A 25,075-nucleotide genomic window follows, 5' to 3' on the forward strand; every position below is an offset into this window, starting at 1 on the left:
TTGCCAGTTAGAATTGACATCTAGGACTGTCCAAGACAAGGGTCAATAAAAGCAACACATAATACCCCAATAATGTAGCTAGTAATTTCCCCCAAAGTTAAGATTTTCTTTATATTTCTTTTTAAAGAGCCTTTATTACAAGGCATGAGAATTCTAAGGCAAATTGTTCATCATGGCAGAACATCAAATCAAAATGTCAGTGACAGAATTGAGCAGAACGTGGAGAGCAGGGTTGTGTATCTGCAGCAAGAGTTTAGCCTACTGTGCCACAGCACCTAATTTATATTTCTCATCCCTAGACAAAAATTACTTCAAATTAGACTAAGATACTGAAGATTAAAACCACTTCCCTAGGTGCTTGTACACTGAATAAGACAATACGGCTGGATCCTAACAGAACAGCCTCTAGAGGTACTCCACAATACATGATAAAAAGGAATAAAATTAACAGCATTATAGGCTCTGCTTCCTCCTCCACATTAGAGGATTATATTTAAACTAGATATCCATAAATGTTTGGGTACATTTCAACACTTTTTAGAAGAAAAAAAAGTTTCAAAATTAGATGCTGTTGTTAAGCTGCTGAACACCAATTAAAACAGAGAGTGCCCTTTGGGCTATCTGCAATTTCTCCTACTTTTCAGTCTGATGTCCACAGTGCTACATGTTGGAAAGCACAAGAAATTTTGCATGAATTTGATCACTCACATAGGCAGTTATATTTTGAAAACCAATATTTTTTCGCAAGAATTACCAATGAAATAATGTTTTAGGACACAATTGAATTTGAAATAGGTAATGTTTTGAATAGTTTTTTGAGTTTTATTGAAATCTTACATGAACAAGAAATTGGAAATACAATCACATCAAGGAACAAATTGCCACGGCTTTGACGTTTTAAGCCAAACAAATTTTGTAGGGCAGATTTTCAAAAAGGTGTGAAGTTATAACAATTTAAAAACACAGTTAACCTACTTCTAGGAATGCAAAACATACAATCATGTTATTTTCAATACAAGAAAACTTAATTTGTTGTAATTTCTTAAAACTACTAAGACAAAGCACTAGCTTTTACTTTTATGTACAGCATACTCCTATGTAGTCTATCCCAAATCCAAAAAAAAAAAAAAACCAAAAAAAAAAAAACCAAAAAACCTGTCCAAAACCAGAGTTCTGCAAAAATCATGATTGAACAGTGTGCCATTCCTGCTTTTAAACTGCTAAAATGAAGCCTAAAATGATAAAAGCATCGAAACCCCATATGGAGTTCAGGAATTCTGCAAGCCCAGTAATGTCCAAGTGCGTTTATGAAAAAGAAAACTAAGAGACTCGAGTATATACACAATAGAGTGATTCTTCAGCCCAATACAAATGGCAGCCAATCGCTACTGAAGGATGAAACATTAAGCCAATTTTGTTTTGAAGAATGTAGAGCTATAGCCAATTCTATGTTGCCAATATTCTCAATCCCTCCTCACTTGTCTACTTCCACTGTTGCCCATAAGTATCCTGATAAAATTCCTGGTTGTCATTATTGTAACCATAGTTACCGGCATAGTCACCACCTTGCTGGAGCGGCTGTTGAGCGATGGGTTGGGAGCCCCAGTTCTGCTGGTTGTTGGTCTGACGGCGCTTGGAATCAGGCTGGTTGTACCCATCTGCCTTTCTCTTGCCTCCTACGTTGCCCCCACGGTTGCCCCTGGCTCCACGAGCACCACGTCCTCTCTGCTGCTGCGCGGGACCCCCTCTCCCACCCCTGGCTCCTCTCGGAGGGCCCATGGGTGCCCCCCTCTGCGAATAGCCGGCTCTACCTCGGGGTGGTGGTGCTCCCCGCCCCCTAGGTGGTGGAGGAGCTCCTCTCCCACCCCTTCCTCCTCCTCCTCTTCCTCTTATAGCATAGCCATCATCATAGCCGTAATAGGGATCTTCATAGCCACCACGGTAGTCATGATAGTCATAACCATAATAATCATCGTAATAATCTTCATAGCCATAGTAATCGGGGGGATAGCCATAGCCACCTCTCCCTCCACGGCCTCGGCCTCTAATAGGAGGTGGCATGCGAGGCGGAGGGTAGTAATAATAGTCTTCATACCTATTAAGAAAAAGAAACATGAATTAATTCTTCTTCTGAAGTCTCCCAAAAAAAAAATCAATGACATTTTTTCCCCTGTGTTTATTAGCAAGACACGCTCTGGAGAAAAGCGATTCAGACTCTTTGAAGCTAGCTCGGATTTTGCAGCAGAATTCAGTATTAAAGCAGTGCAAAGCATCAACACTCACGCAGTGCTTCTGGAGGCTTGTCTGGCAGCCTGACGTTCCTTCCTTTTCTTATCGGGTGGTTTTGCTAACACTATTTCAATTTCTTCCCCTTCTATCTCTTTTCCATTCATTTCATTCATAGCCTGCACAAAAATTAGAAGAGAAACATCTAAAAATTCATTTAACAGGAAAATAAGACTTATTGGAAGAAAGCAGCCAGGCTGATGCAAATTAAACCGTTTTCTATGCTTTCTTTTTGTGCTGCTTGAATAGAATTTGATATATCGTTCTTTCAAGTCTTTCTATATGCATCAGCTACACTGCAACAGGACTTTTGTTTTACTTTATGATGCAAAGAAAAAAATTACATATGTAAGTTGGATTAACACACACTTATCCAAGAACCATTGAATAAAAAGAGAGAAAATGTAAGCAGCAGTTCTCCTTACCCACTGACACAAAAACTCAGCTTAGTAGAAAGCACATACAAGAAAAGGAATACTTTTTTGTTGGGGAGAAGGGGTGATATTTGAGGCTGAGAAAAACACTACTGAAACTTGGTAGTCTTATCAAATGAGGCAACAATCTTCCCAAAAAGTAATGTGAATGTGAAATTTGTAGCTATCAAACACATACTCAAATAGAACTTAATACAGGATGCACATGCATCAAGTTTAGAACTCCAGGTAGAATCCAGGTTGAACTTGGGTTATCTACTTTGTATTTACTATTTCTGAGTACCAGTATATGCACCAACAAGGACTTCACTGCTATTTGCCTCCCCAAACTATTAGAGATCATGGATACTTTATTCCAAAGGATGTATGAAAATAAGCAGCCTCTGCAAACAATGAGCCAGTTGTTTTCCATCCATTAATCTCTTAATAATGTCATCTAAAAAATGTATAAACTAAGTGGCCATAAATCAAATGGGCAGTGGTAATATTCCAGTTTGTTCCAGAGAAGATTATTAGAGATGCTCTAGTACTGATTTAGGCCAATGACTGTTCAGTTCAGTGTCAGAATTTAGAGTAAAGGTCTACTGAGAAGTTCTGGGGAAAGGGAATAAGGCGATTTTGAGACATACTACATTAAAACATGTCAGTAAATAAATGTCACTGACTTACCGTTTCAGGGAACATTCAGGCTTCCTTACCCTCTCTTGGACAGGGTCCAAGACTATCCCAACTGGCTTCTTAACTTCATTAAATATGAGTGATATTCATGCTAAAGCCATATTCATAAAGCATTCTGAAAAGACTTGAAGATACGTAACACCTCCCTCCCACCCCCACAAAAATCTGAGTAGGTATTTAAAAAACAAGAGGCAGCAATTTCTTGAAAGTTAAATTCAAATCTCCTGAAATACAAACAGTAGAGACTAATGACTTTCCTAACTGCTCTCAGATACAACGATAATTTAGAGCTCCCTTGAAACTCAAAATAAGCATCTTCAGTGTTTAGGAATCTGCTTAAATGAAATGCTCTAGGGAGCATATATGGTTAAAGATATAGGCACTGAAGGAGTTGGTAGCATCAGTCCTCTCCCTCTTAGGTGTTACTTCTTGAACCACCTTGCAAATTCCATTCACTATTTTGGCATCCTAAAGCTACACAAAACCTTTAAATAGGTATCTTTGAGACACAAGTGATACCTTTTGTCAGCGCTTCCTCAGAAAAACTGTCTAGGTGGATTTTTTCCTCTCTTCTCTAGACTCTCCTGCATTGGTCTAGACCTCTTTTCCAGTCTAATTTTTGCTACAGTTTTGTCCTTTGAAAGTCTCATATCCCCCCAACCTACTGAAATCACAGGAACAAAATCCTCACAATTAAAATTCTTGCAATGGGATATGCTCTACAGATTGTCTCATCAGGCTACATGATGCAAGAAAATTCTTTAAAAAAATGTAGAAAACAAACTGCTCGCATTTGATTCAGCTAGGGAAAATAAAAATAATAATCAACTTACCTTCACTGCTGCACCTCTGTCCTCAAAATGAACAAAAGCATAATCCTTCAACTTTTTCACTCTTTCCAGCTTTCCAAATTCAGAAAAGGATTTCTCAAGAATTTCTTCTGTCACAGTGGTGGCCAAGTTTCTTACAAATAAAACTTTCACCTATTGAAAGATTAGGATGAAAGTTGCAAACTTTAAAAATCACATCTCAAAGCAAATGTACCTTAACTAAGATGATGTTATCACTCTCTCGTATACATTCACGAGTCTTGGTTAATCCTGTAAATTATGTGCTTGCTTCCAGAAAAGATAGCCTTGTTGTTATCTGCATGAAATTTCTACTTCTGTCCTTCCACACCTCCTCCATGATCAGCAGCACATCCAACACTGACCTTCTGCTTCTGAGATGCTGCAAGTCACAGTGGAATTTTGGTAAGACTTCAAGAGCAGCAAAGAGTTATCTCAAAACACTGGAATAAAGAGCATAGTGTCATTCCCTGTGCTGCACTTCAAGTCACCTCATTCTGGAAAGTGCTTTTTCAAAACATCCATCTATTATTATTCAGTAACAGCAGAAGCAGAATGCTAAGGAGAGACTTGTGTACCACTCCAGCAGGATAATTCTGTATCCTATTAATTTCGATAGGAATAGTCAGTTAGAACAGCATGCTCCTGATGTGTTCCACAGTCAACTGATTTCCAAGACTCTGACCATGCCAGAGACTAGAGTGCTGACTATGAAAAAATCCTCAAACCACATTCAGCTCCCTCAAAGCTCATATTGCTTCCAAAACACAGCAGCATCCAGAGAAGTTCCTAATTACCTTTGCCATGACTTCTGGATCAGGTTCCTCTACTGGGTCAGCCCACTCCACTGTCACAACATTGCCCCAGACTTTTACTTTCCCGCTCATGAGGCGGCGGCGAGCTTGTGCTGCTGACTTGTGATCCTCGTATTCCAAGAAGCAGAAGCCCCGGTTCTTCTTTTTATCATCAGGTTGGTGATAGAGGATTACATCCACCAAACCCTCTGAAAAACATGTCTTTAGTATTGAGCTTAAAGAGCAAAACAAAAACAAACAAAACAACCTACTCTACAAAGTAAAAATAGTGATTTTAACAGACAGCCTCCAAACTTAATATCTGAAGTAAAAGAAGAAAAAGAGATAGTGTGAGAAATGAAGTAAACAACCAAAAAATGGATGTGCTGTACGTGGATGTCCAATTTACCTACAAACGGGTTAACTAGAAGGCAAAATTCTCCAAAACACTTACCTCAAACCTAGGCCCTGCAAGACATCAACACAAACAGTTCACACAGTTCAGTGTGCTATACATTCTTATACAATTTTTGCTTTTGTGAAAAGCAGCCAGCACTACTACATGGTATCTCCTCTGTCTCCAGGGGAAGCTGGAGAGTTTCTTCCACATCTCTCCAAAAAGAGGAGAGATAAGGAAATTAATATTCACCTTCTGTTTTCATCACTTTCCTGCAGTACTTATAATTAGCAATCCTAAAAAAGAAGCAATAGATTAAAACCTTCCTACAGAAAGAAGAACAGGCGATCCAAGATTTGAACCTCTATTATAAAACAGAAGCATCTTTCCAGCAATGAGCTGTTCCTCCCTACATGCTGCATATACTGGGGAACTGTAAAATTCCCTCTAGCCTGATTCAATATTGCCTCTCAGAGGATTACTTTGCACTGCTTCCCTGTCATTCTTCACCTACTATTTTTGAGGCTCCTCAAAAGCTTCTCAGACAAGAATATTGTAGATCTGATGAAAAATAGAGATCCTTGGACATTAAACTAGAACATATAACAGAACTAAGACTTCCACACCTTTTCCAAGTGAATTCACGCCACTTCCAATTGCAATCCTGCAACATCAAGTTTCACAAGTACCAGACAAAGCAAAATCAGAACGTACACTAGTCCCTTCACACGCCAGCACAAAACAAGCTTGAAATATAAAACTTCTACCACCAATAAACTTGAAATAATTTTACATGATATCAGAAAGCAGCTGTCATTCAGTTAAAACTACAAAACAGACCAATATGGTATTTTGGAATCAGTGTAACAAACTTGTTAGAAGGCTCTTTACCTGTGACTTTACTGAACTCTTCCAATATGTTTTCCTTCGTCTTGTTCTTTGGAATTGATCCAACAAATAGCCTGTTGTTTGCCACAGAGATGCATACCCCAAGGTGCTTCCCAGGACGAATTTCATAGTTGTCACACTGCAAAAACAAGCAGCCATTCATTAAAATATGGTTGAAAAGAACCCCAAAAATCAGAAAGTCAGCTATTCCCTTCAGACTAACATTTATACATTGATATTGAATAAAAATGGCAAAAGAATTATTAAAACAGCATTCTGGTCTGCATTGAATTAGAAGAATGTTGGCGAGTTTAAGTTTTCCACTGAAAGCTTTGAATATTCTGTTGAAAAGGAAGCTGCAGAAATAAACTGATGTACAAGGAACAGGCCTACCTACAGGAACAGATACAAGCTGTAGGGGCTAGACTAATTCAAATACTGTTCATCTCACACTTGAAAGGTACTTCTAGACAAAAAGATGGCTTCTTCTTCTATTAACTGCTCACTGAACACGGCTGCTCTTACTAACACACAAATGCACAGCATCCCAGATACTGCAGCTCCACTTCTTCCAGTGTCTTTCTTTGAGAGCTTCTTAACCCAAAATACACTTGCTCAGTGACAGTCACAAGCCTAAATTACAGCATCCTTCCTGGTTTCTTCCCCTCTCACTCCCACAGCAAAGATTTTATTTCTTTTTGGCCCACGTGAATGGTATTTCTCTATTGCTTTAAATTTCTGTAAAATAAGTAAATAGATAATAAATGCTGTCATTTAGCCCATTTCTTCATATTATGCTGCTAGCCACAGTTATACTGTTCTGCAGACAACATTCCTTGATAGTCCTTTAAAGACCAGAGAATCCAACCTTTTTCTTTAAAGGGTTTCTAGAAGTCAAGACAAAGCTCATTATCTTTGGCTGGGGTAGGACTTTCAAACAGGCATAAATCTGTTCATCAGCCAGTTCCTGAAAATCCACCCAAATTTTAAAGAATTTCCAAGCCATGATTAACCTAGCTGAGACAGTCATACATGTGACAGAGCAATTCCTTGAACAACTTTCATGTTCGTTAAGAATTAAAACAAAATACCACAACCTAGCAAACAAGATCACTCAAGACAAAAGCCTTTCAGAATTTTGCCTCAGATAACAGTGCTTCATAACATAGTGAGTTTTGTGGTTTAGCAACACGAAGCTAATCAGAATTTGCCTTTCAAAGTAGATATTTCCCCTTCAAAAGGGAAGGCAGCACAGTATCCCTCATTACTCTTCAAACACTAAAACCCAAAAGCAATCAATTTCAAAAACAGATTTCATGTGAGTTGAAAGAGATACTCAAACAGATCTTAATAAAAAGTATAAAACAAAAACCTAACCTCCTAAATACACAAAAAATATACAAATACTAAATACCTAACTAAATACACGAATCCTACTCTAAAAGCCTAACACAGCCACAATGATCTGTAGACACTTGAAATATTTGAGGGAAATGAACACCAATACATTTATTTGCACTGACTCCTTTTGAAATCTTTACAGTGGGCTAGCACTATTCTTAAATTTCACCATTACCTCTTTTCAGCCTGAAAGATGTTTGGTTTGCTCTGCATGCTTGCAGACCAAGTCAGGTTTGCATTTAAGCTAACTGCATTGCAGCCTTTGGAAAGAACCAAAGCCCGCTGTCAGCTACAAAAACTGAAGGCATCCGTCAAATTTGATTTTCATGTCCATTTTGAGTCTGTTAATGACTGCTTTCATGAAACACTTCATTACCTAACAGATGTTCAGCATGCTCACTGTTCACATCATCTTGCCCTATCTAAAAATTAGTTACTCACCAGTTTGACTGCTTCCTGCGCTGCATCTTTACTGCAAAAGGTAATGAAAGCATAACCTCTGTTTTGACCAGAAAGAGGATCCATCATAAGGCGCAGATCCCAGATGGGACCAGCTTTCTCAAAGAGCGGTACCAATTCATCCTCGTACAAGTCTCGGGGGATCTTGCCAACGAAAACCTTAAAACAAAACAAAAAGAGGACACCTAAATAAAAATACAAAAAATACAAACTTGCTTTTAATATTTGAAAGCTCCCTGCAAAGTAAATACATTGCAGCATAAACCATCTCAGCAGAAATACTGTAGACTTAATTGTGGACAATATTATTGTATTTCCTACCAAGTTTTCTAAACCTCCCACTACAGTACTAGGTTTTGCATATGAAAAATGTGAATTTGTTATTTATAATTAAAAGGTCAAATTTCTACAACTGAAGAGGCAGATGGGCCCTACTGGTCTAATTTTGGCAATTAATAAGAAAAACCTTACAGCTTATCTAGTAAAGTCTCCTAAATTACCCCCCAGCCAAAGCACTTCCTTGTTCTTTCAGTTTTCCCAAACAAATTCCTAGTCCAACCTTGATTAGAGAATTACAGATGTGGCAAATTCTACAAACATCCTTAGTAAGCTGCCCCAGTGGTAATTTTCATTTATAATATACACTGTGATATTATTTCTAGTCTGAATTTCTATTTCAACTTACACCAACTGATTCTTATCATATTTGCCTGAAAATCTGGAGTCCTCATATTTTTGTTCCTTATGTAGAGCGATGACTAGTCACGTTCGTTCAAGTTTTTGTTAAGGAGTTTAATCGGTTCAGCTGAGGTCTCACTAGAAAAGATTTTTCAACTGTTTAAACACTATAGCTCTTCTCTGAATTCTCAGTTTTTTTGAATTGCTGATACAAGTAAGTTTTACAAAAAAATCCCAGTAAGACTAAATTCTATTATATTTAAATCACATGCTCTTTTGAGTGACTCTTCCCTAGAGCATTAGTTTTGTTACCATGGCTGCCAAAGATGGATCATTTTAAGAGCTGGTTGAACTGAAAATATGGAAGTTCTCTTTAGCTCAAGATTCAGAAGGACTTTACAGATTATTGGTTTTCAATAATTCATTTCTCTAAAATATTTTAATTAAAATTTGCAAAATAGACACTTCTATCCACTTGAGCTAGAGACAAGCTATTAGTAATTTCCCCAGTATTTACAGACACTTGCTAGATTGACTGTTTTAACTACTGTCAATACTGCTTACATGACACCGGGTTTTATTTAACTGAGGTACTACCTCAGTTTACCCAAGCTTCAGTCCAAGCTGACTAAAGACACACACATTTTTTTCTTGTAGATAGAGCTTCCACCAATATCTTTTTAAAGATTTGTTTGGACATCACAGCTTACCAAAGCAAAGGAGAGTTTACTTTTTTTGCACATTTTGGTTTTAACTCTACTGCTGAAAGGCAAGTTATGTTTTTTAATGTCAAACATGAGTCACAGTAACACAACCTAGTAGAAGCCAACCTTTCCCTCTAAACAACGCTGTGCCAAGGATCACATCCTGTACTGGAGACTTGGCAGACATCACCAAGAATGCAGATACCCAGAACACCCCTGTAAGCACAGATATGAACAGACCTCTGGGAATATCATGCCTCCGATTAAATAAATAAGCGAGAATAGAAGTTATTTTCCTCCAAGGAATGCTAGAACCTTTCAATATTTACATCACACAACTTCCCAGGACCCAGTTTCCAGAACATTTCTTCCATGTTGCTTAGATTCTCAGTTCACTGTGAACATCGACAGGCCAACATTGCTTGCTATTGGGGAAAAAGAAACAGATCTCATACTGAACAGAAAGTTAATGCCACAGCCAAGAGGCGTTTCCTACGAAAGGCTAAGAAATCCCTACAAGAAATGTTTGTGTCGTTACTGCTATGAGTATTTCATTCCAAATCCCACATTTCAAATCCAAATCCCACAGGTAAAATTCAAAGACAAAAATGGTACCTTCGTGAAAGTGCACACACCAGGAACTGCAGCTGGCTATTGAGGCAATGAAACTGTTAACAGAACAGTCAATCTGAAAGCGGTTTTCTAAATCAGTCAAATGCAAGAAGCCCACACTAAATTCTTTTCTGAGGTTCACTCTAAATATTATTCTCTCTACAAACTTCAAAACTGTAAGATAGCTGTTACAATTCAATTCAGGTATCACACTCCAGGATAGCTCACCTATATTCCAGTAACTTTACATCTGTACTAATGTGGAGACTAAAAGTCTCTGTGAGAATAACGATGGTTCAAAGTGAGTTCACTTTAGAATTTTTGAACATTACATACCAACTATAAGATCAATACTAGACATGACAAATGCCACAGAGATATCTTGCAAGAGTAAAAGAAACATCCTTAACATTCCTAAGGAAAGCTAAGTTTGAAAAGCTCTACATGACATATCTTTCAGTTATTTTAACTGCCGAGCTGCTTCTGTTGCCATCCCAAAACACTAACAGCATACATCAGTGCTGCAAGAGCTTCTTCAAAGCTTTGTCTCCTTGTAATTGTGCTTCATTTTAAAAAAGACTGACTGAACATGACAGATTTATATGTTAAAAAAAAAACCCTGCATTTTCACCAAAAATATTCAAAGCCTACAGTCATCATATTTATCCAATAAATTTCAGATCTGAAAAAGACCTGTGGCATCAATTTTAAAAGGTTATATATTTATGAAATGGTTTAAGCTGTATGAGATCAACTTTGCAATGTATATCAATGTGTCAGGCAAATAATCACCTATTAAGAGGTAATTTTGAGTTTTCATTTCACAACACTGAAACAAATTGAATTAAAAGTCACTGTAAACTTTAGGCGCACAACACACCAGCACTGTATAAGCCTCTTGAAGATGAGCAATTACCGGCATTTTCAGAAGCAAAAGAGAAAGTAAATGCAAAGGGAGAAGAAAACAAGATCGCATAACTGTTTCCATTCTCATCTAATACTTCTGTAAACAGCTAAATACCAACTTCTTCTGACATCACTATTACACTATAGCCAAATGGTTTATGTTTTAGGAAAAAGTCTTTAACTAAGTTCCTATTAAATCCGTTTTCAATTATGTTTACCCTCCAAACTTCCACAGAGCCACAACTACTTTGTCCTTTTAAGTTACAGAATCACATTCCCAAAAGAGCCTGCTGCCATTAAAGCCCACCCACTTGTACATATACATTAGACAGCTTCTCCCACGTAATCCTTTCATCAAAACAGTCAGTGTCAGAATTTTTAAATGTGAATGTTTGACATCCACAAAGGCTTTCCTACACAGATTACTGAAGCAGATCTTGAAGGAGAGCTGTCATGTAACAAATTACACTTTGATGCTGGAAACTCGAAGGCCAATAGTTTGGTCCATGAAATTGTAGAAAAGCTGCATCTTACTCGGATCTGGCCATCTCCAACTGACAACACAATTTACTTCTTCAACCTACTAGCTTCAAAACTAGTTTATGCCAAGCAGATGTAGGGAAGTCCTTCCCAAATCCATACTTCAAATGCAGTTTCATAAGCAACCCTAGCACAGCAGCTCACGATCCCAATCGACCAGCCAGTCCCCTGTTGCCTACCTTAGGCCAGCTTTCAGGCTCAGAACCCTCTGTCAGCTGATAAAGCTTTAAAGTTTACCAAAACAGCAGAAAACCCAGCCAGCAAAAAAAAAAAAAAAAAAAAAAAAAAAAAAAAAAAAAAAAAAGAACTATGAAAAGTTCACTGCCAGTTCGGCAGTAGCCACTACCACAATCTAAAAGGCTCTATCTTGAGTCTTTTCTCATACTGGGAAGAAGAATATGAGAAGAATCAGACATGCAAGTGCTATGCTTAAAAGAGAAATCTCACGCTGGGAAAATCTGCTACAGTCACGTCCATGCTTTTGAGCATGCCTTCCTAGTTTGCCAAATGACAGTATCAGGTTAAGAGGTTGAGTACTGTGCCTCAGAATCAAATGGCAAGAGCTAGGCCTAAATATAATAAAGCACACACCAGGTTAGGCAAAGGGGTTAGCATCTCAACCAGACAAACCAAGCAGTATTTCTAAATTAATCAATCTTGCAATAATTTTGCAAATTGCTTGGATTAGATCCATTTGGTAGAGGTATTATTTCTGTAAATGATCAGTTCATTTTTGCTACAGACTCTAATGCCCATTCATTGGAAACGCATTAATGTTCTTATCTTAGATGAATTTCAATGAGTTACCTGTTCCAGTTAACTTCATGAAACTTAACAGTATAATAGCCTAGCCAATGTCATACTCTTCCCTAAAGGTGACTTCCTAAAGATGGCAATCATCCCAGACAAATCAGCGATCCAATATTGTCAGTCCCCAGGCACAGTGCATATAAGTAATAATTTTACTAACACATAAACACACAGACATGCAATACAAAAATTGCTTAATGACTTCTAAATCACCTTGCAGAACACAGAAAAGCAAAACAACAACAACAAAACACTCCAAAACAAACAACAAAAACCCAAAACAAAAAACACCCATGTGGCTTGTTTCTCAACTTAGGACACAGATACTGTTGCACTAGAGGGATCTGTAAAGTGAGATAGTTTCAGTACCAGTCCATGGAACCTTCACAAACATTTTTGATTGAATATATGTAGACTGAAGCATAGATTCATAGAAGCATAGTACAGATTGAAGCAAGGGCAAATAAGCCATTTACTAATAATTATTAACGTAAGCTGCCTTCTTCAAAACTTTGTATAAGAGTACCTTTATGCAATACTGAAAAGCCTTTTTCACATTCATTCACATTTTGTTACTGTACCTCAAAGTGTATTTACCTTACAAATAAAAGCCTTTTTTTTGTTTATGCTATTAATACCTGCATTAGCCATTTTATGAAGCTATGTTAAGTTGAACCATGAAGTCTGGGCAATTTAGTGATCAAATTTATATTTTGGAAAATTGTGTGTGGCCTTCCCCAGTATATTCCACCTGGATATTTTCCACCAACCTATTCTGTTTTCCACAGACTTCGCAGAAAGAAACACCTGTTACAGCAAAAAACATAGAACACTTTTCCTCTACAATGGCTTAAGCTCTCACTTGTATTACAGTTTATTTTCCAGTATTTCTAACACAGCACTTCACACAAAAACACAAAATAATAATCAGTTTAGTCAACATATACTAACCTCTGTTCCGATACCAGGCTGCACGCCAGTATACACAGTATCTGGAGGAGGGCCTCCATATTTCCTCTGTCCTGTGGTTACATCCAAAGTGTAGCCAGTCCTCTCTAGCAAAGCCTGAAAAGAATATGTCACATTACTAGGGGCAGCAGATGTTATAAAACACAAGGAATAAAACAAAACCTTTCAAGACAAGCACTTTTTATTTGCTCTTTGCCACATTTGAGAACAAAGCGCATAAGAAATCACACAAACAGCAATAATCAGTCTCATACCAACAGAGATGACCTGAAACAGTCCCCTCCTTTTTGTTCCTTCCTGTTTTCCTACCTGCTTTTTTACTCTTTAGCACTGTACACAGTATGTTCAACACTCCAGAACACCAGGCAATATTTCTCCACCTAGTACCTACGTTTTTGCATAACTGAGAAATTCTTATTGTTCCTTAAGAGATTAACTAATACAGACTCAGTCTTCTTGCATTGCCTGATTAGTTGCATACTAATTTTAAAGCTCGAAAGACAAAATGAATCTTCTCTAGGCAGACCTATATGTTTTCACAGTCCTTTCACAACATTAAGTTTATGTATTTTGGTAACTGCATAAACAGGTAGATTTGCATTTCACACAAGACAACACTCTCTCTTTGAATTTCTAACTTGCATTAATTTGGTTAAAGCACAAGAATGAATGTACTTATTCTGATAACACTGATGGATTTAAAAACATCCAAAAATACTACAGTTTGTGTACAGGTAATATATTAATTCTCAGATACAGAGTAGTATTTTTATAAAACGTTACCTTGATCTTTGCTTCATCTGGTCCCTTCGTTGACTCCTGTACTTTGCTTCCTTGTTTCTCTCTTTGCCTGTAGGTCTTCATAACTCCACATAAAAATGCGCTTTTGTTCTGTAGACACAATTTATAAAGTAATTCAATTGCATGTATGAAAAGCCCTGGGTATCCACTGAATCTTACACTCCATACTGTGAGATCACGGTAACAAGCCAATCCAACAAACACAATGCAAAAATAGTTCTTTAGAAATTTTCTAAAGGAATTGAGCAAACTTGTACAACTGAAATGACTATCACATTCCAAGGCATATTTTTACCTAATTTTCTCAATGGCACACTCATTTTACTATCTGAAGAGTTTGTTTTGCACGTAAATACCTATATATTTAAGGCAATCTTTTAACAGGCTTGTTATTTGGATTTGAAGTATAAGAACACAGGAATATGATTTTTTTTCTTTTTTAAAGTAATAACTCTCCTGCGAGTAGTGTCAGGACACTATTTATACTTATGTGCTCATACTCCTGGAGCTCTCACCTTACCTGTACATGCGACAGGTCACTTTCTTTAAACTGCTGTAATACAGAGAGGGCTCCTTCTTCATTAAATTCCCTAAGAGCATCAATTGCTCTTTCATCAAGATCGACATAAGCTACCAACCCTAAAAGTTAAAGATAAAGAAGTTACAGATTTCTACTTAATTCCATACAAACTAAGCACTATGCAGTTTGCTTTTAAGTCAAAAAAGTTACGTTCCATATCAATAAAGAGAATTATACATTTAATATCAATTACATATTCCTACACAAACATATGAAAGAACATGAGTACAATGAAAAAGTTAAATTAAAATGTATATACCTAAGTACTAACTGAAGTGCAAGATTTTACTTCAGGGTGTAACGATTTGGGAATAAAATCTGCTGCACAAAAGCAGTATTACACATCAGGGTTTGAAATAATGAACTCTGGCTCACTTCTAATGGATTTATGAATTTCAGTTTCACACTTCCTTATCTTGAATAGAGCTGCTTTAAATAAGCTAATAGGTGAACATTACAGGTATCCTGTGTGAAAAGGGAGACACTTGACTGAGGATCAAACACGTATAAAGCGCTATCCCACAAAATATTAGGAAGTAGAATGGTTTATTCACTCTCCCCTCCAACTTCAAAAAGAAAAAACGAAAAGTTCTTATATTTCTGCTTTTATTTTTTGATTCTTTTTGTTGCCCACGCACTTCTATGGCCAGAATTCATAAAGGTATTATTTCGAGCCCTGCTATGTACCCAAAGAGGCTAATGTTAATTTTACAGGTGCAGTCTCCCCCAAGAAACACTGGACCAGTTCTGAAGCACTTCTTTTTCAGCTTAAGGATCCTTAGAAGCCCTTTCTTTCCCTTTGTAATGCACTTGCATATGCTGTGAGAACTAGTGACATTAAAATTTGCACTTTTGAAAGCACATAGTAAAATTTAGGGAAAGATAATGAAGTGCAACAATATCCAGAGCACACAGATTACCTAACTGGTACTTCAATTCAGAGATGCACAGTAGTGCCAAGCCCAAGGACTACATTTCAGAAGTGATCCTGCATATTGGAAGGCACCTGTATCCTTCAGATAAGACCTCAGCAGATTAAAAAACCCAAAGTTCAACCCCAAATTTAGCTCTGGTGTCAAAAACAGTTTGTTTCACTGACAAACCCTTGCACAATGCAAATATCTTCACTTGGTATTAAGGAAACGTGAATAAATGCTTTCAGAAGTTGCTCATGCAATGGAATTATACTAGGTAGTCAAGGTCTGGGCTGAAAAGCATTAACTGCTTTGAGAACTCCTCACAACACAACGTAACTGCAACACAGCTGGAGCCCCACGAGTTCCTCTGCTCAGGTATTTGCACCTACTCTCAAACCATCAAGTGCACATCAATATGATCACAGTTCAAAAGTGCATGTCTACAGCCAGCAAAAGCTGGCAAAGGCTTGATGAAGCTCACTGTGAATGACTTTCAAAAGATAACATTCTCGTGAGGCGGAATATCATACTAAAGATGGATAAAGTATTGTTTTTTGAATTGCCTTCACTTAATCAGTGGAATTTTGACTCTCTTCAACAAAAACTTGTCATCTTGCTGACAAGGCATTCAAGATAAACACATGAGCAGTTCTACTGCATCTTGTATATCTGTTCGCAGAACACACTTTAAAGAGGAAAAGAAAGTTTCTGTTTATAGGACAAAACAATAAGGGCATTATAAAAACAATGTGGAAAAACATTTTCTATAAAGAAGCCTTCTCTCTAGCACTTGCAGAGACCACTTGCTACCAGCAGGGTATTACTCAAGTTGCTAGATAGCTTAGTCCTTCAACATTGTCAAAAAGCAGTCTGTATCAAACTGAACCTTTCAGTATAATAACCCTCATGGATTCAACTGTCCACTCAGAACTAGAGAGAACACAAAAATCCACAGGCAGACTCAATTCAAATGTAGTCCCAGGCAAGACAAACTAGCTGCATCCCTCACTAAGTCACCTATCCAGCCTTCCAGTATTTAAGAACCACTGTGAGGAGTTGACAGTAGAAAAGTAAAAGCATAATGATGATTTGGACTGAAGAAAAAAAAATGTGCAGTTTAGTATGCTCAAACACAAATCTTTATTTGACAAGGTCTAACAAACTAGTACTCTGTGCCCTAAAGCAACTAAGATATCACATACAACACTAAGGATGTGCCAAGTAATTAGTCAGTGTCAAACCCAATTTGCCTTTAGGGGAGTCAAAGTAGCAAAACATTCAGAGCTACACAAATCAAAAACAATGATTTTTTTAAACCTTAATCTATAAAAATTTGAAAATGGTATGCCCTCACTTTCATAACCAGTCAGAAACAAGAAATGCATATTATACCTGTCTGAAATATTTCATCAAGTCTTTCTGCCACCTTCTGTGGGAGGCCTGCCTCTATCAGTGTCTTGTAGTGTTCTGTGTGAGTTACACTGGAAGTATCCATTGGTTCTTCCTCTTCTTTTAACTGTACCGCATTACCATTCACCTGATTAGCCATTTTATTATGCTGCTGGAAAAAATTCAGGAGCTATATTACAATAAGCCAGAAATAACTAGTTTGTAGGACAATGCATGATTTATCTAAACTAATTTGTATACATGCTGCAAATGACCTGTATTGAAGTTTTACTTAATGCTTTCTGGATGCAGCTGATCTAAAATCCAAAAGAAAGTACAACCCTTAATGCTGTGGAAAATGTACATGGAAGAATTCACATTCTTTTTTAAATGCACTTCATGTACATAGCAATATCTAAACTTTATCTGCCAATTGTCAGTAAGTTCACTGGTTACCATAGCAGCTGGAAAGTACTGAGATACGATACAACATCCTTTAAAGAAGAAGAGCTAGTGCTATTTTCATCTCCCATTCCTCCGGTTTTAAAACAATGATGTAAAATTTAGGGAACATATAACCCTGCAGGGTAGCTTAAAATATCAAAATGTCAATACTTGTTTGCTAATTTTCACTTTCTTAGCTTGTTGCCATGTCTTCCTTCAAACCCAACACATTGCATAAGACTAGCCAACCACTTTCCCACAACTCTGTCAGAACTCAATAAAGATGAGTAAAAAAATCACACTCAGAACAACATTTTAATTTCAATCTACAACTGAGCTGTTTCCATGCTTTCAGAATTATTCAAACAAAAGCTCTACAAATCACAGCTACTTTTTTTTAAAAAAATCTATCACTTACTGGTTTAAAAGGAAGCCATGACTGCAGCATCTTGATTTCACATATATATAAAAAAAAAAAAACTTGATGAAAGAATTAACCAACTGATTGCAAATATGTGCACTGAAAAATGCACGACTGTCTTCAGACAATTGCAGTTGATTAAAAACAGTTTTAATTTCCTGATTAGCCAGCCAACAGATATTTAGTGCTGTCAAATAAAAAGGCTGACAAGAAGCAATTCAACTACCCAGCAGAGAACATTAGGGTGACCAATTACTAAGTTCAGAAATGAAGTGAGCGAGCCTTGGGCTTAAAAAAAAAAAAAAATAGTAGTAAGTGATCAGCAGTGAAATGATAACCAGAGACACATATGCAGCATGGTAGGAGCAATATAGTAAGTACTGGAATATAGATATGAAGATGACTCAAGAACTTTTTTTTTTTTAATAAATAAATGTTGAAGCCTCAAGCTATTTACTGTGCTGAACAGTTCCACTGCAGAACAAGTCTCAAAAATAACCGCACCTAAAACAATCGCTTTGCATATCCGTCCCTTCTAAACGAAACCTTATGAACTGTTTGGGTGAAGATTTGAAAGCTTTAGGAAGGAGAGAGAGAGAGGAGGAGAGCAAAAGTAAAGCAAAAAACCTTTTCTTCATACAGAAGAGTGGGTTTTTCTAAAACTGCATTGACTTGAAGGGTGACTTTAGAATGTCAAAGAGAAACATCATTAGGTTCTGTTATAAGATGCCACTCTCCAATATGCAATTGGCAAGGAAAAGATGCATCTTCTGTAGCTACACGGCACATGCATACACACACATATATACACACATAAATACGCGCATACCCATATCTCATTTTCCTTTTTTTTTTTTTGACCAGGAGAAATTGTTTTCTAATCCATTCAGTTTAGATAGAAACTGAAAATTATTTAAAAGCAACTATAATATCCTAATTGCAGGAGAGAAAAACATTGCCTGATGACTACAATCATGCTTACCTACCATAAGTAGTGTTAACTGAACTCTCACAACACTAATCAACATAAATTTTCCAGAGGTATGGATAGAAAAATCAGGGAAAACAAAATCGGGTGTATCTCTGCTGCAAGAGAGTCTCTGTAAGATCTCTAAAGAGATCTCTGTAAGATCTAAAACTGTAAACAATGTGGGACAGGGAAGTTTATTTAAACTGAAAATGTTCAAGGTACGATACCATTCTAAATCCCTATTTTTAAAAATATATAGGATAATATAAAAAAAAAATGCAAACGATGTCACTGATTTTTTCCACCTCTTTACTACCTCTCAGCATTCAGTTACATATACATTTTCTTTGTACGGGGTGGGGGAGGGAGGGAGTATAAACCAAGAGACTCAGTAGAGATTTTAATATAGAAATATGAAACTTATTTGAAACAGTTAAGTACTTTTAAAGACTACAGCGACTCATAGTGATGCTCCCTGAACATATTTGTGTGTTTTTCTAAAGCCAGAGTAGTTTGCAAGTGTCGACCTTCCTAAAAGTTCAGCTTTGCTAAATATGGTCCGTCCTCCTTATAATTGAGCACAAGGTTGACAGCTACTGTTTCCAAGTAGAAAAACCTCATTTGCACTTCAAAAACTCAAACCTAAGACAGGCAAAATTTGCAGCCTAATGGAATGACAAGATAGTTTCAAACATTACAAACATATTTATATGCGGGAGCTACATGTAATGCCATAAAGCAGATTACTAGATGGCGCCACAGTTGATGAAATGCTATCCTAAGTTTTTATTTTAATACATAGGGATGTAGACAACATACATTATCACTTTTTTAATCTACTAGACTGATGGTTTATTTTGACTTAATTTATTAGTATCCTCATTAAGAATTTAAGTCAAAGCAGTACATCTTCATAAGCCCACAAAGTTAGGAGGAGGTGTACAAATTGTAGCTCTTTTCTGTAACACAAACTTAACTACAAAAAAAAAAGAAAAAAAATGCTCAAGTTCTAACAGCACGAAGAAACAAACTCCTTTTCATGGCTACAGTAATAAAGTCTCTGCTTGCTGTGCAAGCTTGCCCTGAAATACAAGATTAAAGTGATTTATTTTTTGCAAATTATCACCAACAAGTAAAGTTACATCTCTTACAACATCTATAGCTACATGTGGGATTATGCACAGGTGAAAAAAATAGAAGAAAGACAACTTAAGTCTCCCTCTAGATAATGGGAGCCAGATGTAGCTAATATGATTTTTTTCCTGAATTTTTTCACTAAGGAAAAATATACACAAACTTTTTTTGTGCTTTATTTTGTATTGAGGAACAAAAGAAACCAAAAAAGCTGTGACTCAGCTTGTAACAGGCTACAAAAAAGCACATAAATGCAGGCATGTATACAAATACTGCACTTAAGACTCCTTCATGTACATTAAGGAACTCAAACATCTATGGAAGAGGGAGACTGGCTGAACCTTCAGATTTTAAGCGCAGATAATAGCAAAGGATCATGTATATCAGGATGTGTCAGATATTTATTCTTAAAAACATGCAGAAGTAGCTGAATTTAAAAACATACTTTTTATGTACATGCTTAACTAATCAACAGCAGTAAGCCAGATTTGGGGCAGCTTTAGAATGCCAACAATATGTTTCTAATATCAGGAATATTCAATAATATTCAAATAGATTCCGATATCTTTTGCTTAGAATTCCATCTCATCTCAAAACGTGATTTTGCCAAGTGACTCGTCTCTCATAAGAGCTCCTCATAAGACAGGGAGCAGGTTAAGAACTACAGGTGCTTCTAAATTACCCAGACTACCCCTCCAAGCCTGAAATAACTCAAATGGTTCAAAACAATTTTTCTTGGTGGAAAATGCTAATTAACATACACCTGACCCTGACAGCACATGAAAACAGAAACTTGGTCTCAGCCCCAATGAGACAATCACTGAGGAAACAGCCAGGATGTTAGTATTCCCTATTTTCAATACCATCCCTCTAATACAGGTTGCCACCCTCAGACTATCTGAGCATAATTCCATCCAATTCATTAAAAATTCAGTTCAGTAAATTCAAAATAAGTTTAGTAGTAGCTTAATCAAACAGAAATGACAATTTCTGGCAAAGGGATGATAATATTTTGAGCCATCATAATCAACTTGGCAGTGACTATCCAGTAATACTGTTCCCAGACTTCTACTACTTAACTTTGATTTCACACAGGTACTAAACTGCACTTGCTTAGCTCAGATGGACAGGAAGTCTAAGTCATACATACGAACTCTGTATCAAAGCAAGTCACTTATGGTAGTAAACCTCCCATTGTATACACAGCTCGCAGGCCTAAATAAAAAAAGCAACCATTTGAGTTACACTGCATTAAAATCAGAATATGGGAGGGGTGGTATTAGCCTGAGGTTTGTTTTCTTTTCTTTTTAAATGTACCTCAACAAAACAAATTTAGCTCCCAGGAAATTATCATCAGTCTTGTATTTAAGGTTCTTGTCAAAATAAGAGAGAGAAATGTATAAGCAGGGGGAAGAGAGGATCTTAGATTACCGAACTGAGCTGGGAGTGTATAAGACCTCACGTGTTCACAACAGTGACTAGCGCATCTCTTCAGATTTCTTTGTGCAAGCACTATAGCCATCTCATTGGTACTGCAGCCTATTCAACCATAGAATGTATGTTTTAATAGTTTAATCATGATACACTAAAGTGTTCGCTAGCATGGCATATGAGAAGACTTGTTTTGGACTTATCATTCCTTTAAAAGTTATGGCCTTTCCACATTAGTGAAGTTTTCTTACCAGCCGGTCCAGGCTACCGCGACACCATGAGTAGGTAACATCCTCACCCTCCAGCACAGAGCTCTGTCCTCATTCCACAACGTCAGCAAATGGAAAAACTGAGAACCTTCATCACTATCCTAATCAAAAGACCAGCACAGTCTTCACAGAAACTGCAAGTTTAAGCAGCCCCTTCATGAAGAGATGTCTTTACCACAACAGGTTAGCAATGCACAGAGGAGTTCAAAAGAACACTTCAGTAAAAGTGAGCATAATTCCAATAAAATGGCCCTTGTAAGGTCTGGCAGATGTTTGCCTAGGAGACTATTACTGGGAGGCTTAAATATTATCCCAATAGAGATGGAGTCTAGACAGAAAACTGAGAGGGATAAGGATGCTACATACTCATGGAAAACACAGCTTCTAGGGTGCAAAACTACACTACACAGATAAGGAAACTACACTATAAAATACAAAGCTCAGGGTAGGCAGCCTTTTAGAAAACACATAAAATAACTCAGTATTATACAAAGTGTAACCTAACAAAAAAAAAAAAAAAAAAGAGGAGGAGGAGGGAAGCAGGTAAAAAGAAAACCCTCATATACACTAAAATGCACTAACTCCCTTTGCAGCACAAAAATATTTGTAGTGCGGGTGGGATCCTTTAGCATCGTATTGGTGGGAGCGAACCCAAACAACTTCCCACAGGAAAAAGCGCAGTCCAGTACAGCTTCAGCATAGGATGAGCCACATAATCGTTAACAAGGCCACCAAGATCCGCTAACTAGAAACGCAATAAAATAAATACTAAAAGCATTTAAGCAAGACTTGCTAGAAAGATTTGGGAGAGATCTTTAAGGAGCATTTAATAAAAACGACGGCCTCGCCGCCGGGTTCCGAGATACCTTCCCTCCAGCGGCCCTGGCAAGCGCGGCTGCCCCGAGCGAAGCTCCGCGCCGACCTGCGCCAGGAAGGGGCAGCGCGGCCCGCGCCGCCGCACGAGCTCTGGGGCAGTTACTGGGAGCGCCGGCTCTGTTAAAACCCTTCGCAGCCCGCGCACGAGACGCGGGGCGGGCGCTGCCCCCCGGCCGCCTCAGCCGCTAAACCCCGTTTCCCCGCGCGGCCCAGGAAGGCAGGCGGCCCCGCGCAGAGCGGCGCGCGGGCACCATGGGCGGCCACGTTTCCCCCCAGCCACGTGCGGGGCCGCTGCGGGCGGCGCCGCCCTCCCCATGCAGGCCCCGCGCCCCGCAGCGCCCGCCCCGGGCACCAAGTGGCGCCGCGGCCGCGCTTCGCCCCCGCGGCGCGGCCCAGCCCTGCCCCGCCGGGCCCAGGCGGCGCCCGCGCTGCCCGGCGCGCTCCCCTGCCCCCACCCGCCGCACGAGGCGACCCTTCGGCACCGGCGGCGCCCCCGGGCACTCACCGGAGCGGGGCCTGCGCGGCGCAGCTCGGGCCCAAGCAGCGGCGGCAAATGGCGCGCGCTCCTCCTTCTCCTCATGGACGGCGGCGCGACCCCGGCAGCACGCGGGGTTTCCCGGAACTGTTTCCAGGGACCGCGGCGGCGCCCACTCAGCAGCGCGCGCTGCGGACGGGCAGGCGCCGCCGCCAATGGGAGGCGGGGGGCGGGACGCGCCGCGACTCCCGGGGCCGGCGAGAGGGAGGCGCGGCAGCCAATGGCGCGGCGCGGCGGCGGAGCCGGCGCCGCGAGGATTTAAAGGGGCCGCGCCGCCCGCAGCCGCCGAACAAAGGGAGCGGCGGGGGCGGCGCCCGCGCGTGAGGGAGGGTCCCGGGGGCGCGCGGGCTCCGGGCTGCCCCGCGGCCCGTCCCGCCTCTCCGCGGAGGCGGTTGCCGCTTTGGGGGTCCCGGCTGCGGCGGCAGCTTCTCCTTGGCCACGAGGGTCCCTGTGGCAGAAGGAGGCGGGAGAGCGCGAGCTCCGCCGCGGAGCTTCGGGCGCCCCCAGAGCCCGTGCGGATATTGCTGCTAAGCGGCGGCCGAACGCGGTTGAATCCCGCAGGAGGCGGCGGCGCTGCCGAGCAGCGAGACCCCCCGTTGAGCCGCGCTGCGCTGGGGTCCGGCTCCGCGGCGGGTGATCGCAGGGGGCTGAGGCAGTCCCGGCGCGCGAGCACCGGGCACGGGGGCTTTTCCAGGCCGCAACGTGCTGCGTTGCCCTCCGTTTCCTCAGGCTGCTGCTGCGGGATGTGGAGGTGAATGTGTGCGGCGGGAGCTCCCGCTGAGAGCCCGAACACGGCGTGGAAGTGAATCCGCAGGGTCTGCGAGTATGAGCAGGTGAGCTGGCCCTCAGCAGCCAAGGAAAGAAGCTACTGCTTTTCCTTCCAAAAACTTAACAACAAAGCGACCCTGCAGGAGACCACATGAACCCGTGCGCATTTCCATCACCCTTGCATGGAACATGGATAAACGTTGTATGTGCTACCTGATGTAAATGAAATTAAACTTCTCCTGGTCCAGTAATCAGAAACAAACTCACCCAGATATCAGGGTGATCTTCTATCTTGCTGAACCTGTCTCATGGCAGATGTTCTCCTGTGAAATCTGTGCTGTTGCTTCACCGGGAGTCGAGTAGTAGATTTTAAGTTCTCAGTTTGAAAAATGAGAAGAAATGAGGGGTGTTTACAAGCACACCTTTCACTATAGTTTCTTAAAAATTTCTTGACAGTGAGGGTGCCAGAGCCCTGGCACAGGCTGCCCAGAGAGGTTGTGGAGTCTCCTTCTCTGGAGATCTTCAAACCCGCTTGGACGCAGCCCTGTGCCACGTGCTCTAGGTGACCCTGCGTGTGCAGGGGGTTGGACTGGATGATCTCCAGAGGTCCCTTCCAACCTTGAGCATTCTGTGATTCAGTTGTACTTAATGAACATCCTGCAAAACTCTTCAAGATATCTTAAAATGTGCCATCTAGGAGTGAAACACAGAGTACTAACATACCTGCTGTCAGCTGACGCTTTCTTATCTGCTCAGCACAGGTATTTTTCAAAGCACCTCCTTGGCCATGAGCTAAATGCGGATGTGAACACTACCAGGATGTGGGGTGTGAAGTGGGTGTATTTGTTTTCTTTTTGTTTGTGTTTTGTTCATTTTGTAACCAAAATCAGTATTGATTTTTGTGTTAAACCTGCCATGACTTTGCCAGTACAAGATTTTAGCATGTTCTTTCTGCTACCCAATGAATACATGGAGCTATAAATTGGTATTTGCAAGATGCAATTCGTAATTAAACATGGGTTAACTCTAAGCTGCCATGCCTCCACCCTGCTCCTTAAGGGGATCTAGTACTGTTACTTTTCCCCTGGAATGTGACACTATTGATGGGATCACTGAAACAATTTCCTTTATAACAC

General features: G+C 39.7%; 1 protein-coding gene across 4 annotated transcripts; it reads right to left on the bottom strand.

Annotated features, from left to right (window-relative positions):
* Positions 1-799: 799 nt before the first annotated feature.
* HNRNPR (heterogeneous nuclear ribonucleoprotein R) lies at positions 800-23,263 on the bottom strand. 4 transcript variants are annotated; one of them, XM_088531181.1, is made up of 11 exons: positions 23,142-23,247; positions 17,095-17,260; positions 14,726-14,844; positions 14,188-14,295; positions 13,387-13,500; positions 8,168-8,344; positions 6,329-6,464; positions 5,044-5,249; positions 4,232-4,381; positions 2,284-2,405; positions 800-2,095 (listed from the first exon to the last, which is right to left on the bottom strand). In XM_088531181.1, exons 1-11 carry the CDS (start codon positions 23,214-23,216, stop codon positions 1,483-1,485), a joined length of 1,986 nt encoding a protein of 661 aa, XP_088387307.1. In that variant the 5' UTR covers positions 23,217-23,247; the 3' UTR covers positions 800-1,482. The 4 variants fall into 4 exon arrangements, with proteins under 4 accessions (XP_088387307.1, XP_088387305.1, XP_088387309.1 ...); XM_088531179.1 differs by having other exon boundaries at positions 17,095-17,263; positions 23,142-23,240; XM_088531183.1 differs by lacking the exon at positions 17,095-17,260 and having other exon boundaries at positions 23,142-23,263.
* Positions 23,264-25,075: the final 1,812 nt, after the last annotated feature.

Source organism: Tinamus guttatus, unplaced genomic scaffold (assembly GCF_059628265.1).
Source record: "Tinamus guttatus ecotype Peru unplaced genomic scaffold, ASM5962826v1 Tinamus_guttatus_pri_ptg000397l, whole genome shotgun sequence".
Classification (NCBI taxonomy): Eukaryota; Metazoa; Chordata; class Aves; order Tinamiformes; family Tinamidae; genus Tinamus; species Tinamus guttatus.